Below are 17,819 nucleotides of genomic sequence, written 5' to 3' on the forward strand. Positions count from 1 at the left end.
GTTTAAGGATGGCTGTGTATTTACAAAACATAACCTAAACCCAAAACATGGCAATAAATAATCTAACACACGAGGGGCATTTCATTGGAAGGATATAATTTTAAAAAATTACTTACTTCACTTATTCTGTCCATGACCTTCCGTACATGGAGAATCATGGGAGTATCATGAATGCTGGTATATCCCTTTGGTTTGGCTTTCTGGTATTCCAGTTTATAAAGAATCTAACATTAAAAAAAAATAAAGTCAGCACATGTAATCACTATATATATATATATATATTTAAAAAACACTTCCATTAGAAATTCACACCTAAAATGTCCAACCCCTCTTCATTCCCTAGTTATCTCCTATTGGATGTCATGACTGGCTTGGAAAATACAACTATCCAATCCAGTCCAAGAAAAACAAATAGTATGTCCACTACCCTCATCTAGACCTGTCTGAATAAGGCATACAAATGTTGCATCGACAATCACAACAATATTAAAATTGACTTGTTTGATCTCCTATATTTGAACAATCAGTCCATGAAACAATCATCTGCATGCATGGAACATAGATAGGTCAAACAACAAAAACAAAAGCATGACATTTTAATTAGTTTTTGGCATCGGATTTTGTATCATTCAGATGTGGGTCTGCTAGGAGTCAGTGAATATTGTACACTTGATGATATAATTTAACATTTGGTGTGTTTGATAAGTGTGTTTGAGCTCAAATCCATTTTAATTAGGAAGGTTAGTGATTAGTCACTATTTCTCAGTCCGAGAAGTTTGTTATGGAAACAAAACTGAGGGGAAGCCAAGAACTCAAGAAACACTGAGCTTCTTGAAGAAAGAATGAGCCTCGTGACCCATATCTTCTCCAGAACACACCCAAAAGACCAAAAACCTCATCACTGATTTATCTTTAAACTTACCATTTAATTGGAGAATTTTCAGTCAGAGAGTCACTACTGATTTATTTCCTATCTCTCCCCAAAATTTGTTTTTAAAAAATTGCTTAATACCACTTCTCTCAAGTCTCAGCACTTACATCACTGATTAGCTTGTTGACTTTGGTAGTCCTCAGATGTTCTGGAGTATCCACAACACTGGTAAATTTATCCTTCTGCTTTTCATACAGCCTTTTGTACTTGTACTGTTGAAAGAAAAACAAATAAGAATGATACGGAATGGCAGCAACAAAAAACACTGCCAATACACCTTTTTAGAAGGGAGCTAGAATTAGCCTGCTCACTATCAACAGCTGCATAGAGGTCAACTGAAACTGTCTATGTGGGGAGCTAAGCCCACACAACGGAAATGTCAGTTAGGTGGCTCTTGGTTATGCTGATTTCAAAGGAAGCCAACGAGATGCAAAAAAAACCTGCACAGCACACATTCAAGCCACCTCTCAGCCATATAACTGTGGAGTGTCTACTGTGAGTCATCATCTCTAACCCTCCCACCACCTTGATATGGGAATGGATACGAGATAATCCCATATATCCTTCCTGGGACAGGATGTGAACATGATAAATAAAAGGAGTAAATTAGCAGGATTTCACCCAAGCAGATGAAAACATTGGCTGTGCTTGAAATTGAAGGATCTCTTAAAATGAATAACCAGAGTAGGTAAGTAGCATCTTTTAGAATGTAAACAAGAAATTTAAGTATTTGTTAAATATTGATTTATTCATTTTATAGTATTTCCTTTGGGTTGTAATCCACACAGACTCTGGGCAGTACATAAGAGTATGAGTGAATTCAGGATCACTGAACCCACAAAAATTAGGAGTGGTTGGCATATTAAGTAAAAATATTGGTACTGAGCTCCCTAAATTAATTTTTATTTTTATTTTAAAACATCAGATTAATTGCAAATCCAAACAATACTTTGTAATTATAGCAGAAGGGAAAATACTGAGACTATTAATTGTACAGACATTTTAAAATATGTATATAAAATATATTACTTATTTGGACAGTAGACATAGCTATTATTATAGATCTTTATAAATTATTTTATGCAGCTGAAAATCTTGGGGAATCTTCTATTTGGTTTTACATAGAATACCAGGACCTTAAAAGTGGTATAAAGACAAGAGAGAAAACATAACCGTTTTTGTTTATGCATTATAATGAAAAACAACAACAAAGGCATGCACAAAGACACAAATAAATTCATGCACAAAAGAATTGCACATATACAAAACAATGACAGCGTATACTAAGAGATTGCTAACATATCAATAACATAAATAAAGCATGTGTGTAGACTAGATGCAGGGAGACTGAATTTAATTCTGAGATTAGTTAACACTCCAAATCTAAAACTATTTGCATGTAAAAAAAAAACCTATTACTTTTAGGGCAAGTGAATAATAAATTTTGGCATCATAGTATCATAATATCACTTTTATTCAGAAGTAAGTCAATTTAGATTATCGTAGCATAAACTAGATTTAGATAAGATGGAGATTCTGTTCACAAATATCAATGCTGCTTTACTTCCAAACATGATTTGTTTGTGAACTCAAGCTTTGGAGTTTAAATGTGAGCGTTAATGTTAAATAGACTTAATGTTCGGGTAGCTTACACATGATAGATTATGAGTGACTGCTATCTCACTTTAGAATTGGGCCTACGGAAAATTGGAGGAACTGAATTATGAAATCCTAAACAAGCTATTCCAGTTTGTATCTGTTTAGAGAATGAAGGTGATGTTTGTATTAGAACAGGTGAACAATGACTGTCAAGTGCATGATGGAGAATCTATGTTGGCCAGATGTTTCCTTCCCAACATTTAACAAAAACTGAGAAGGCTTTCCAAATAAAGAACAAAAATTTCTGGGACTAGTCTCTCCTGCAGAAGAAGTACAATAAATATTGTAGTTGGTACAATGCAGGTTATCTTGATTAAGGTAAAAAGCAGGAAAACAAAAATAAACTGCATCTATTTGTATTTGCAAGGAATGAATGATCTAAAATAGCATATAATATAGCTAACTTGGGGAGGGGCTATGTATGCTAGCCAGGTGTCCATCATGATAATGGACATGGAAGAGGAGACCTAAAAAATATTGGATATTTCATCCTATTCCGTTATATATTCAAGATGGACAATATTTAAAATTTATTGCTACGTATATGTAGGGATGTGGGTCTATACATATGTTGTTCATAGTATGTTTAGGTGTGTGTCATGTATGTGTTTCACTTTGAGAGCGGGCAACTAAATTTCATTTTTGATGTGTGCCATTGTGCCCACAGTATAAAAATGACAATAAAGGTTATCTTATCTATTTATACCTGTTTCTGCTGCAGATGGGCGCAGCTTTGACAAGTGTTCAGAAAGGGAGACACATAAGCAGTTTTTTCCCCTTAATTGTCTTGCTGGTTGTAAAGAATTTGCTCTAATAGCAAATAATGGCAACATTCAAAATCAACTCCATTCCTTTAATGAAGACTCTTTATGTTTATTGGACAAAGTTTCAATTAATTCACCACATTCTGTGGCATGTGTTGTACAGAGGTTTAATGTCTACAAGGGGCTATCATATATGCAGATTTTTAATTACTTCCTTCAACATTCACTATTGTCACATCGACACTATCAATCCACTATAACTGCTGCTACTGCTACTACTGCTACCACTGAATCAACTACTACTACTACTACACTATTACTACTACTACAAAACATTACCTGACTCCACTGATATGTGTTGTACAATGCTGTCAGCATATCTGGTCGCAGAATTTCATTACATCCATGTTGCAGGAACAACTTGGCATTAGACTTATACTTATTCTGTTCATGCAAACAGCAATGAAGCACAAAAAAGACTTGTGAAGACAACAAAAAGAGCTCTAGATCCCAAATAGTGAGATTTAGGCCTTTGGAATACTCCTGTATTCTCAAAAATCACACCAATGAAGGGCATTTGCTGTAGGCAGCAACATGAATAATGTCATAACTGAATAACTGAACGCTGGGACATTATTTTACTATCACCACACACAGAAATGCCCTTTTAATAATAAGAACATAGGAATAACTCAGACCTATTTCTTTTTCAAATGCCAATTGAAACGTAGTAGAGAAATCATCATCATCCATTTGGGCATAGTTTATGAGAACACAGAATATGGACAAGCTCGCACAAAAAGCTACTGAGCAATTTTGGGTGGCAGAGTATAGATAGTTTTCAGTACACGAAAGACATAACATTTTGAATATTCCAGATCAAACCTATTACATCACGGACTAGCGACACTTCAGACATGTAAAAATGGACATCCACAAATGACACCAGCCACATTTTGGATGTCTTGACCAACTTGGCCAACCGTACCTGACTGCTTAACTCTCCTCCCCATTTGGCCAGCAAGGTTTTAGGATCATCCACCACCAAGGAATACTTATCCTTCTTCTTCTCATACTCAGATTTGTATAATTTCTGTTCAAAGCAGCATCAGGAAGTAATAAATGGAGAGGCATAAAATTTAATAGCAAGGCATCAACTATTCAAAACTTTTTTAGTTACTCATTAAATCTATTCACCCATTCAGAAAATAGAGAAGATACTTATTCCCTTCCTTCCCAAAATTAGTTATGTATACATTTAAAACATAACAAAATCTTATAAATTTAAACAGAACAGTCCTAAATTGCTCTACTTCAGAAAGTAGCCAGAATAACGGCTTATTTCCAGGTCCAGTAAGAATAGGACGTCAGTGTTAAAGATACAGAATTAAAACTTCAGATTAGACAGCATGTCTTTTAACTCTTCAAGTTAATCAAAATTCTAAGTTCAGCTGCATTATAACTAATGCAATTAGCATATACATGCGTTTCAAAATATATAAATGCTTGTGATATAGATCCAAATTAATAGTCTGGACTTAACCCATTAAGACACAATAGCAAAATATAGAACATATTCAAATAAGAGCAGAGTTTGGCCTAGTACAGCACCAATTAATTTTGCTGCCCTGAATGATATTGTCTTGAAATATACTTAATTCCCAGCTACAAATGTAGGAAAATTAACTTGATTTATCTATGAAGCAGAAGAAAATGTATATATTCAGCAGAAAATAAAATTGCCCTAAAACACAAGATGTATCTCGGCGACCGGGGGAATACTCATTTTTTGGGTTAAACATGCATTATTATAGGAGTTTATAAAATCATTTTCTATTCCTTCTATATTTAATATTTTCCTGATTAATTCAAACATTGTTTTATATCAGACCTGAGAACATCTAGCTTGTGGATGGATATCCACATTTTCAAAACTGACTTCTTAGGGAGATCTTGCTACTGTTCCCAGATTTCTTAACTCTCTTCTTTCCTTCCACACATCCGATTCTTTTTTAAGTAAACAAACTAGTTAGTTTTCTATGATTGGATTTACTTATACTTTTTTAAAATGCACAAAAGAAATCTCAAGCTCTTTTCAAAGCAAATCTCGTATGTCCAGGATTTCTTTAAAGAAAATTCATTGTGAGTTTTTTACACACCTTTTTAACCCTACTTCTGTGTATGTGATACCTGCAATTCCAAAGACATAATCAAGGAATCTTGAAGATATTATTCTCCTGAAGTTCTCTAGATATTGGCTTTACCTCTAAATGTTTTTTTTAGAACTCTAATCCCTTTTACAAGATGGTTAGTCAACTTCTAACCCAGTCAGATCTCATTGGTGGTTCTTGCAGTACATACTTATCTATCCTAACTGGAGCAAAAAAAATCACCATTTTGGAAATTCATTGTCCTTGCATACATTCTCCACTATCTCATTAGCCTTTATATCAAGAAAGTGCCTTTAAGAAGGCTTTGTGGTATCTTCCCTTTGTCCAGGCAACTAGCTGTTGGTATGGTTTGAGCATTGCTGCCAATCAGTGTATAAGAATGTGCATTCTGTGCTGCTAGATATTGGGAGCAAGATTTGAAATGAAGATACTTCCTTGTTTAGCTATCCTTTTCTGCAACTATCTTGAAGGATTGGGTAGGCAAAATATATTAATTCTCTGGGCTTATGTATTTCTATGACATGAAAGGCTAACTGGAGATATTTAATCTTCTGAGCATTAGCAATAGCAATACTGCTTAGACTTATATAACACTTCATAGTGCTTTACAGCCCTCTCTATGTGGTTTACAGACTCAGTATATTGCCCCCAACAATCTGGGTCCTCATTTTACCCACCTCAGAAGGATGGAAGGCTGAGTCAACCTTGATCCGGTCAGGATTAAACTGCTGGCAGTTGGCAGAGTTAGCCCGCAATGCTGCATTCTAACCATTGCACCACTATGGATCTTAGTTAACAGGAATTAGTTAATTCATTCAGGGTTTTTAAAAGTTTCTCAGCCAACTAATCTTCCCTCATTTTTCCTGACCTAGTTAACCATGTTGAGAGTATAAAGCAATTTAATATGCGGGGGAGACTTTAATGGAATTGTTGTGGGCAATTCCTATATTACAAGAGTCTTTTAATCTACTTACCGCATCCATCAACCGAGTAGCATATTTAAAATGTCTGTTAATTGGAGTGTCAGCAACATGCTTGAACTTGGATTTTGTCCTTTCAAATGTTTCCTTGTACTTATACTATTGAAAACAAATATACAACAGTTATAAGGATATGATGAAAAAAATCAAAAGTCAGTATCCAACACCGATCAAATGTAAATGAGTGAAACACTGCAGTTCTTTCACAATTACTAATAAAAGTGAGCCATCAGTAAACGATTCACTGAATGTTTCCAACCTGGGAGACCTGTTAGTCTGCTGCACTCAAAAACAGAACTGAGTGATATATTTTTATTTACTTATTTATCAGATTTACAGATTCCCTGATTCCACCACAATTTGGGTGGCTTACAGAAATTTTATTTATTTTTATTAGATTGATATCCCATCCTTCCTCCAGGAATTCAAGGTGTTGTCTGCATTGTCTTTCCTCCAATTTTCTCCCACCACACAAATCTTGTGAGATAAGTTGCGCTGAGAGATTGTGTCTATCCCAAAATAAGTCACCAATTGAGCCTCTATGATTGATGATGGATTTGAAAAGGGGTCTCCCAAGTCCTAGTCCAACAGTTTAACTATTGTACTATGTAAAAAGCAACACATTTATTACAGGTAGTCTTTGACTTACAGCCATTCACCAAGCAGCCATTCAAAGTTACAATGGCACTGAAAAAAAAATGGCTTACAACCAGTCCTTGCACCTATGACCGTTGCAGCATTTCATGATCAAAACTTGGGTTCTTGTCAACCAGCATGTATTCACAACAGTTGCAGCATCCAAAGCTCACGTGAATGCCATTTGCAGCTTTCCTAGCTGGCTTCAGACATGCAAAGAAAATGGGGGAGGCTAGAGTCACTTAACAGCCCCAGTGATTTATCTAACAACCATGGCAAAAAAAAAAAAAAGGTTGTAGAATCGGGTGCAAGTCATTTAACAACCGTCTTGCTTAGCAACAGAAATTCTGATCCCAATGAGGGTGTTGTAAGTCAAGGATTACCTGCATGACACGAAGCTTGATTTATTTATCCAGCTGATTCAATCGCATGATCAGCAGAGCCTGAATATGACACCGTATTGTAGAAACTGGTAAAATTTTATGTTGCTAAAAAAAAAAATCTATGAAGCAAACGTATCAAAGGTCTTTCCCTTTGCGTATGCGGAATCCTGCCACTATCAAACTAAATCAGATCTTCACAAAGAAACAACCTCTCACAACTTCTGAACAGGAACAAATAATGCACGTACTGGACTATACAGAGCCTTATTCTTTTCTGCGAGGACAAAATCCGGAGTATCCCATGCATAGCAGCCAATGCCTTTGAGCCATGTTAAATCTTCCTTATATTTAACCTGCAAAAACAAGGTAGTAGAAGAAAACTTAACTACATGAAATAATGTCAGAAGTCACAAGAATTCACCATAAACCCTCAGTTTAACCAACCTGTCTTTGTTTAACACAGGGGTCCCCAACCTGTAGACCATGGCCCACTACCAGGCCGTGGCCTATTGGCCACTGGGCCATGTGAGTGGCTGGCCAGTGCGCTCGTGTGTGTGCACACACTCACCCCTTACTTGTGCTACTGCTAGTGGTGCTGCTAGCATCACACAGGCGTTAGCGTCGCAGCCAGTGTTGCATGGGTGCGCGCTGCCCCATTGACATGTGTGCATGAGTGCATAAGGGCACCTCCCCCTCCCTTTCCCTCTGGGCCACCAACCCAGAAAGGTTGGGGACCTCTGGTTTAACAGATTTCAGGTAGAAGAGGTATATTTTTCATTTGGCACAGAAGCTGAACCTATGCCAAAGTTCTCTTGGCAACTCTTTGAGCGAGAGCTGCAAACCTAAGATATCCTACGAAAAAAAGTCCTTGAACTGGAAGGCCCAAATATCTACATCCACTCTGAGTCTGTTCTTCTCCATTCAATTCCACCTCTGATATTAACTATTAAAAATATTCCTTGCTTTTATCATGGAGCTTAGAGGTTTTGACAGATTTTAAATTCTGAAATCATAAACAAAGTGCAGTCAAAAGTCCACTGGTAACCCTATAAATGAGTTCACTTTGCAGGTGGTATTACAATTGCTAAGCTCTCCAACAGCAAAAATAGAAAATCATCCACTTTTGAACTGCATCATAAATTCACCATCCTAGATTTTCTCAAGCATGTTGTTCTGTAAGGCTTATTTATGTGCATGATGCAAGTGGTCAACGTAAATTAATACTCACAGTACTAATTGCATCAGTGACAGCACGATGGTGGTAGTGTTCTGGATGATCTGGGATAGATCTCCAAAATCCTAGTTCACTCATGTACTTTTCTTTATATTTCACCTAAAAAAAAAGAATTTGCAAACAATGAATAAATAATATTAAATTAACCCAAAAACAAAATACACGATCAGAATTTAAATATGCTTTCTCACACAAAAGCCCCACTAAATGCAATGGAACCTGCTCCCCTATAAATCAATTTCAAGTTGCAACAGATTATTAGGAGAACATAATATTCATATAACTAAGCTGCCTTATGTAGGCAACCCAGACTAAGAAAAATATGCACTGAATAGAGGTGCCAGGATGTAGCACAAGCCACTTCTGCTGCTTGAAATTCCTTTCGGCCAGCAAAACTGAACTAGAATTTGGGGGGAGAGGACAAATGAAGCATTGTTAATAACAAATCCATACCCCAACCAGTCTGGGAAAGAGGTCTGCAATGCCATCACAAAATTAAGATAAGAATACACAGTGCTAAGTAACTTCAAATGCAGTTGTTGTTATTCAGTTACTAAGTCATACCTGACTCTTCGTGACCTCATGGACCATAGCATGCCAGGCTCCATGTCCTCCCTTGTCTCCCAGTGTTTGCCAAAATTCACATCCATTGCATCAATGACACTATCTAACCATCTCATCCTCTGCCGTTGCCTTCCCCTTTGCCTTCAATCTTTCCCAACATCAGAGTATTTTCCAAGGAGTCCCTTCTTCTCATTTGGTGGCCAAAGTATTTGAGCTTTGGTTTCGGTATCTGTCCTTCCAAAGGACAGGCAGGGTTGCTTTCCTTTAGGATTGACTGATTTGATCTCATTGCAGACCCAAGGGACTCTCAAGAGTCTTCTCCGGCACCACAATTTGAAAGCATCAAATTCGTTGGCGCTCAGCCTTCCTTATGGGCCAACTCTCACAGCTACTCATTACTACTGGGAAAACTGTAGCTTTGACTGTATGGACCTTTGTTGGCAAGGTGATGTCTCCGCTTTTTAATATCCTGTCTAGGCTCCAATGCAATATTCTAAATGTAACGGAAGCTCCCAAAACCCCAACTGGATGTAATGATCTCTAATGACAACTGAATTTGGCTGTGGCTGGGTGGCTGGGTAGATGGAATGGGGGACAGACTTTAAAGACAAGGCCCTGTTAAATGGATGTTTGGGGGTTAAATGGAGATTGAGAATGTTTTATAATCAGGCAGAATTTCATATTTAAGAAGCCATATACTTACTTTGCTGATATCATCAGTGACCTTGCGGTGATAGACAATATCTAAGGCATCCTTTACAGTGTGGTATTTACCCTTTGCTCGCTCAAATGTTTCTTTGTAGCGCAGCTGATTAAAAAAAACCAAAAGACATAGGTTTGAAATGTATTTCTATATCATTAATGAGATAGTGTTAGTTCTGAATTATGTCTGCTAATGTCAGACCAATCAGATATTATCTTCACTTGTTCAGCTTTTGCAAAGACAAAAATAGGCACAAATTCTAACCTGAACATAATATTATCCAATTATATTTTGACAGCTTAATTTTCTGTATATTTAATGTAGTTTTCTCTGCAAATGCAAATGTTCTTTTCCTTCCAGTTTACACAATACTTTTGTTTACTTCTCCTTCCAGTTTACACAATACTTTTGTTTACTTCATTCTTTTTTAAAAAATAATAATGAAGGGATGGAGAGAGAGAGAGAGAGAGATGAGAAATGTGTGTGTGTGTGTGTGTGTGTGTGTGTGTGTGTGTGTGTGTGTGAGAGAGAGAGAGAGAGAGAGAGAGAGAAAGAGATCCAATTATAAACCAAATGTACATTCTAAATAATGCTGGTTTCCTGCAAAATTTCACATTCATCCTTGTTCAGGTAACTATTACTTCATCTGCTGAATAATTTTTGTATTACTTTAATATTTCATTATAAAGAGCCACGTAATAAGAATTCTGGTCATCTTGCAGCATTTCTGTAGAATATTGATTATCTCCAATTATCCTCTTATAAGATTATCTACAGTATTAGCTAAAAAAATATCTTTTTTTTGTCATAAACTTACATCACTGGCATTCAGATAAGACTTCTTAGCTCTGATGAGAATTGGTGTATCCGGGACTGTTATGTATTTATCCTTTAGTTTATCGTAGAGTGCTCTGTATTTTTTCTAAAGAAACAGAAGGGAGGGGAGGAAAAGTATGAGTAATAGTGAGACTTGAGCTCTATAGAGGCTATAGAGCAGACATGTCAAACACAAGGCCCGGGGGCCGGATGCGGCCCGCGAAGTGGTTTCATGCGGCCCGCGAAGCCATCCTGGAAACAGTGAGGGAATGGCCCCCGCTGCCTTGGCCCTGGCCCAGGCCGGCCGGGGGCCAATGTACAATTTTGTGGTGGCCATCTATGCTGAAACGCATTCAGTCTTAGGTCCACAAGGCCATCTGGAAACAGCGAGGAACTTGCCCCTGCCTTGTTGGCCCCGCCCCCTGGATGCATGCTGGGGAGGTGTCATCCTTTGTGAGGAATGAAGAAATGGACTATGCCTTGGCGCTTGCCACGGTCCCACCCCCTTCTGCCAGAGACCCTCAGATCTGTCCCACTCCTGCCCAGGGACCCACAGGCACCCTTGATGCGAACGATGTAGAGCTGGCCATGCCCACCCAGTAGGCCACACCCACTCCATCCACATCCACCCAGTAGGCCGTACCCACCCTGGCCACACCCACCCAGCCCCCTCGAGGGCAACCGCAATGCTGATGCGGCCCTCAATGAAATTGAGTTTGACACCCCTGCTATAGAGGCTAAAGTATGAAAAGGAAGAAAGTATCCCAGTGAGCATGGCCTGAAGGCTTGCTTTTTAGGAGAGCCAGATGTTTATCTGTCTCTCCAAGACAACCCAAATGGTGGCAACCTTTACCTCACTGGCAAAGTCCTTCACATGCTTGGCAAGTTTTAAGGCAGGCGTCTGATCTCCAGCACGGTGATGTGGTCTTTCCTTGGTGGCGAGTTCAACATACAAGTACTGTAGAAGAATATAAAGTTGTTGCAGATCAGATAGGTTTCATGTATATCTAAAACCCTAGACTTCTTCTTCCAGTGAATTTTGCGTATCATTGGTCTTTCTGCTCTTAAGTGGCAGCTCACGCTTACATACGAGCACTTTTTAATCAGGGATTTCAGAGATCAGAGCTACTGTTTTTTTTCTAGGAAGAAATGTGTGTTACAACCAAGTAAAAACACTGGAATGGCTGGAATATTTCTCACGATAAATACTTGTGCTGCATTACATATATACGCTCATAATAATTAATTAAATGTACAAGGCCATCAAACTCTATAATTCCTCCAGGCAGTGCATAATAAAAACAAACACCCTAAAGAAAAAGCACACATATATATACAAAGGAAACTGCAACACACTAAATGAGACCATAAGATCATTCATTAATTCAGTTGGAATATTGCCTGGTAGAGTTTTCTATGACAAGCTTCTAATAAGAAATTAGTGATTTTCAAATATGTCATACACAAAAATGATCCATGTCCCTTTTTCCAATTCAGTCAAAGTATATTGGTAACAAAAGCTAAACTTCCAAACAATTTGCACCCATATCATCTTGGCTCTGGTTACCAAAATTTAGCACAGTCTTCAACTTTAAGATTTATCTTTTTCAATTTCTTTCAAGTAATCAAATGATTACTTGACAAATGCCTTCTAGTTGGATGTTTGTGTCTTTAAATTGGTGAAAAATTAATAACTATATCATTATGAATCAATAACTATATTATTAAAACAGCACAGCTATGTTGCAATTAGAATAGAATAATAGACACAGGGCTTTTTTTTTTTTTGTCATAGAACGCCCAGAACGGAGTTCTGGCACCTTTTTGGGATGGAACCTTGTAGGGTAGGCAAGGCTGGTTGAATGACGTGTGTGAGTTCCAGCACCTTTTTTTTTTTTTTTTTTTTACAAAAAAAGCACTGAATAGACATATTATTAATATAGCAATTCAGAATGTGAGAAAAGTATACAAGGGAGGAGGAGGAGGAGGAGGTGGTGGTGGAGGAGGAAATATTGGGCATAAGCTTTTGCAAGAGAAAGAATGTAATAATAGAAGACAGATCAGAGCTGGGTTGGAATTAAGACAAAGAGAATTCTTGGAGGTGGAAAAGACCTGAAGATTCCACTAAGCTGACTCAATAATTACAAGCACAGGAAACTATTTGTTACTGTAATTTGCACAATTACAAAGCACATAACAATGGCAGGAGAAGAACTCTTAATATATCCTTTCCGATGAGCTGAGTAGGTCACAGTTACTTGGCAGACATTCCAGCAGCACAGATTTATGAAAGAAAAGTTGCCTGCAGTTCCTGCCTAAGTGTGGGGGGGGGGGGAAATGTCTTATTACTTGGAAAAACACCCCGGAGTTATATATGTGTGCTTGACAGAGTTTCTATTAAATTACATTGGAGGTTTATGAGAATATGCTACTTTCTTTTATTGTCATGATTAAGTTGGCTGGGGAAAAACCTTTAGATCTATGCTATTAATATGAAGAGAGTTAATCATTGCGTAATACTGTTTTCATGCTTTTAATTTTTTTCTCTTATTTATTTTCTTTTTTCTTTACTTTCTTTTTACAAAATAATTACAAATAGTGGTGTTATCAATATTATGCATAGGATTTTATTTAGATTTCTGTGTATTTCTTAAGTTGCCATAATAAACAGTTCTGCACCTTTAATAAATTAGTGAAACAATTAATTTCAAAACTGATAATTGCAAACGTCTTGTTTATTTTCCGTATTTTCTTCTTTATCTACTATGAATCTTTCTGTTTTTCTTTTATGCAGCTATTTATCCTGTTCCTTTAAATATTTTAATAAATATATCAAATATCTGAAGATTGCACAATGCTTCTCAACCTTACAAATCTAAACATAATTAAAAAATGTTACACAATACTTCATAGTTGCAGCTGAACATGTACTTACCTGGCTCTGCAGTTTTTGTCCCCTTTTGGCCCTGTTGAAATCTGGTGTATCAAGGATTGATGTGTACTTAGACTTTTGCTCTTTACCTGCAGCTCTGTATACAATCTGGAAAGGATTATATGAATACAATACTGTGAGAATAACCCCACACACTTAATCATGCCCAGCAAATCTTTAAAGCAGTTGATTTGGGCTAAAAGGTGAAAAATTTACCTCATCATTGAAAGCCATTTTTTTCCTGGAATGAAGTGTTGATCGATATTGATCAATAATGTATATCTACATTATCAAAATATTTTAACTATTTTTCACCTTCATTTTGGGGCAGAATATTATTGGAATTTCACAAAATGTCTTGCACTGGTTTTGTTTGCGCCATTGACTATGATAGACAGAAGATCCTTTAGCCCAAAGGTATTGTGCAGCACTTACTTGCAAACAGTAGGAAACAGTAGCTTTTTTCCTTCATCCTTGAACTTGGCTTATAAGAATTAACTCCAAAGCAAATGACCTAAGATTCCTTGACATTTGCAAGCGTGCATCTGTTATAACCAATCTTTGGTTTTAATTTGGCCAAAACTGAATTGATTGATTGAATGATTTATAAGAGTAGATCGTAACTTCCCAATAATATCATGAGGAGATGGTGGCCTGATTGTCCCTGCCATCTGAATTTACTCTTCTAGAAGACCCTTGGTTGTTTTCCCTTCGGTAAGTTCATGGTTTTGTTTTCCCTGCATAGATTCTTTATAGAACAAATTGTTAATCTGATAGGTTTGTTTCTGGTCTTGTTCTTATTCCCCTGGTCTTCTATTCTTCCTGCTATGAAAAGTACTCAGCTTTGATGACTCTTGTTACCAACCTAAATTACGTTTTGTGTATATGTATATGTGTATGTGAATGTGTATGTGTATATGTATATGCATATGCATATATGTGTGTGTGTGTGTGAATTTAGATTTTTGCTGACAAAGAGTTAAAGGGAGACTAGTATAGCTATTTCGAGCTATTTAGCTCTCATCAGCTAGCATATATATATATATATATATATATATAATATATATATATATATATATATATATATATATATATATATATATATATATATATATATATACACACACACACACACACACACACACATATACATATCTTGGTTGTATTTTTTTATTGACAGTTATCTGCCACAAAATGTCAAACATTTTGCCGGTTCCTTAGAATGCAACTACTGTGTTAGGGGAGAGCTTTTCTCTTGAATTTAAAAGGCTTTTTCATTGTAGGAAAACTAACAAATTGCCTACAGTTATCTTTGGTGAGATGGGAAGCATACAAATTTGATAAATGAACAAACTGAACTTACCTCACTAAGGTGGGTCTTTAGCTCCTGGTTTTTTCTATAAACTGGGGTGTCCAGAACCACAGAGTATTTGTCTTGCATTTTCTTTGCAGCATCAGTGTAGACATAATGAGACTACCAAAAAAAAAGTAGATTTAAAACATTAGTTTTAAATATATTTATACTACAGGTTTATTTCTGAGCCATTTATTATGGAGATTAAAGTGGCATATATGTTTGATTAATTAATTAATTGATGTTATATTGATCTTATGTTAAAAATATTAAACTTTGCCTTTTAGTTATTCTTATCTTTTAATTAAAGAGCAAAAAATAAATACTTCTAGTATTCATGGTTGCCAGGAGGAAAATGACATACCCAGAGCTTGCGTAAATGCCGTGAACGGACCATATCCGGAGTATCGTACAGGAAGCAGCCCAGACCTTTGAGCCATTGTAGATCACTTTTATATTTAATCTATCAAATAAAGACATTGATTGACTATAGCTTTTCCATCTCAGAGTATATATTTCACATAAATCAATAATCTTAAATAGTTTGGGAAATCACAAAGATGCTATTGAAAAATTGGTCTAATGCAGTTATGGGGAAATTATAATTTTCCATATGTTGCTTGATTCTATTCTGAGCAATCCCAGCCAGCATAGCCAAGACTGATGAGTATTGTAGTCCAAAATCTTGAAATCCACATATTTTCATAGGAGTACCCCAAAGCAGCTGCACTTGATATAACCAAAAAACCCTGCTCCATATTCATTTGTTTATTTGTTTGTTTATTCATGAATGAACGAACAAACGAACGAACGAATGAATAAAAATTCTTTTGGTTGCCCTCTCACTCTCAGTGACTCTGGGTGGCTTACAAAACTAAAAAACCCAATGTATAAACAATAAAAACAATAACCCTCCCAGCCCCCCTGGTGACAACAATCAACCAAGCAAGCCATTTGATGGGCTCCATCCCACTCTGGATTCCCTAGTCCCATTGGCAAAATCAGGTCTTCAGGGCCTTGCATAAGAGTGTCAGAGTGGGGACTAATCTAATCTCCTCAGGGATGATGTTCCAAAGGGAGGGAGCCACCACTGATAAAGCCCTTCTTCTGGGTTCCACCAGATGTACCTCCTTAGAAGAGGGAACCTACAAAATTCCCTGCCTCCCCGCTCTGCTGGGTCAGGTAGACATTACTGGGAAAAGAGGGTCCTTTAGATAACCTGGTTCCAAGCATGTAGGGCTTTAAAAGTGACAATTAGTACCTCGAATTGCACCCAGAAGCAGATATATGTTCTGTTTACTGGCTGTAATTCATTTTAATAAATTCTTTTTAGGGAGAGAAACCATTATTACAAAAAATATTTTATATTACCATAGGCCCTAATATTTGTTGCAACCCATCTATAGGTATTCATAGCAACTTATTCTAAATTTTTAAAAGAAATTTTCTTACATCGCTTGTAATTTCTCCAACATAACGGTCGTGTACAGTTTGTGGAGTAAATGGTAGGGAAATCAAGTGTCCTTGCATCTTGAAGAAATCAGTCTTGTAGATAAGCTAAAATAAAGATAGAAGAAGAATAAGATTCTCCCCTCCCAGTGAAATCAAACTCAACACAAATTGTGCATCTAATATAAATAAAATATGCCTACATCACTGAAAGCGTCTTGGTTTATTTTCACTTGGCGATTGTGTGGCGTATCAGGTGTAGTATGAATCTTATCTTTATTTTTGTGATATACCTCCCGATACATTCTCTGTAACAAAAGGAAAGAGATTTTTAAAAAATTAAAATTAAATCTTAATCTATTTTGCACACTATTTCCTTAAAGAGCACTTATTCCGGTCATTTGAATAGATAGAACCAATCCACAAATGCTAAATAATAAACATATGAGTTAGCTATACCACTTAAATTAATACAGGTAGTCCTCAACTTACAACAGTTCATTTAGTGACCACTCAAAGTTACAATAGCACTGAGAAAAGTGACTAATGAACGTTTTTCACCCTTACAACTGTTGCAGCATCTCCATGGTCATGTGATGCTTGGCAACTGTTTCATACTTATGACAGTTGTTGTGTTCCAAAGTCATGTAATCACCTTTTGCAATCTTCTTACAAGCTAAGTCAATGGGGAAGCCAGACTCACACTACTAACGTAACAACTGCAGTGATTCACTTAAAACTGTGGCAAGAAAGGTTGTAAAATGGGGCAAAATTCACTTAACAAATGTTCCACACAGAAATTTTGGGCTCAGTTGTGGTCATAAATTGAAGACTATCTGTATTAAAAGTAATAGAATATTCATGAAGCTCCATGCTCAAAACAGTTGCTTTATAGCAAGCAACAGTTTGAGAGAAAGCAGTTTATCATTCCTACTTTGTATCTTCTTACCTGGGTCCTCTGGCCATTTCAGATGTAATTTATTATTTTCTTTATTTTTTAAAAAAAAAACACACCTTATTTTAATGCTCAGATCCCATTTCTGCTATGTATGTAGATTATCAAAATGTTTACTTGACTGTTATTTTCATCAGGTTATCTTTCTATGAGATAAAAAGTTTGTGACTGGACAACATGCTCTCCATACAACTCCCTGTGGTGCCCTTCCTCCCCACAAAATTTATAACACATTCCCAACCATTCAGACAAACCTAAAACATTTACTACTTCAGTCAATGAATGCAT

At 36.6% G+C, this 17,819-nt stretch overlaps 1 protein-coding gene across 1 annotated transcript in view; it reads right to left on the reverse strand.

Moving 5' to 3' along the window:
* The window catches only part of NEB (nebulin), a 221,727-nt gene that overhangs the window by 53,460 nt on the left and 150,448 nt on the right, over positions 1-17,819 (reverse strand). Inside the window, exons 137-150 of the mRNA XM_015814350.1 lie at positions 16,780-16,884; positions 16,580-16,684; positions 15,492-15,590; positions 15,137-15,247; positions 13,777-13,881; positions 11,695-11,799; positions 10,843-10,947; positions 10,026-10,130; positions 8,753-8,857; positions 7,773-7,877; positions 6,500-6,604; positions 4,343-4,447; positions 1,039-1,143; positions 117-224 (exon numbers count right to left, since the gene is read on the reverse strand). Coding sequence (XP_015669836.1) covers positions 117-224; positions 1,039-1,143; positions 4,343-4,447; positions 6,500-6,604; positions 7,773-7,877; positions 8,753-8,857; positions 10,026-10,130; positions 10,843-10,947; positions 11,695-11,799; positions 13,777-13,881; positions 15,137-15,247; positions 15,492-15,590; positions 16,580-16,684; positions 16,780-16,884 — 1,473 coding nt within the window. The remainder of the gene's footprint in view (positions 1-116; positions 225-1,038; positions 1,144-4,342; positions 4,448-6,499; positions 6,605-7,772; positions 7,878-8,752; positions 8,858-10,025; positions 10,131-10,842; positions 10,948-11,694; positions 11,800-13,776; positions 13,882-15,136; positions 15,248-15,491; positions 15,591-16,579; positions 16,685-16,779; positions 16,885-17,819) is intronic.

This window comes from Protobothrops mucrosquamatus, unplaced genomic scaffold (genome assembly GCF_001527695.2).
Source record: "Protobothrops mucrosquamatus isolate PMUCROS unplaced genomic scaffold, P.Mucros_1.0 scaffold_87, whole genome shotgun sequence".
NCBI classification, from domain to species: Eukaryota; Metazoa; Chordata; class Lepidosauria; order Squamata; family Viperidae; genus Protobothrops; species Protobothrops mucrosquamatus.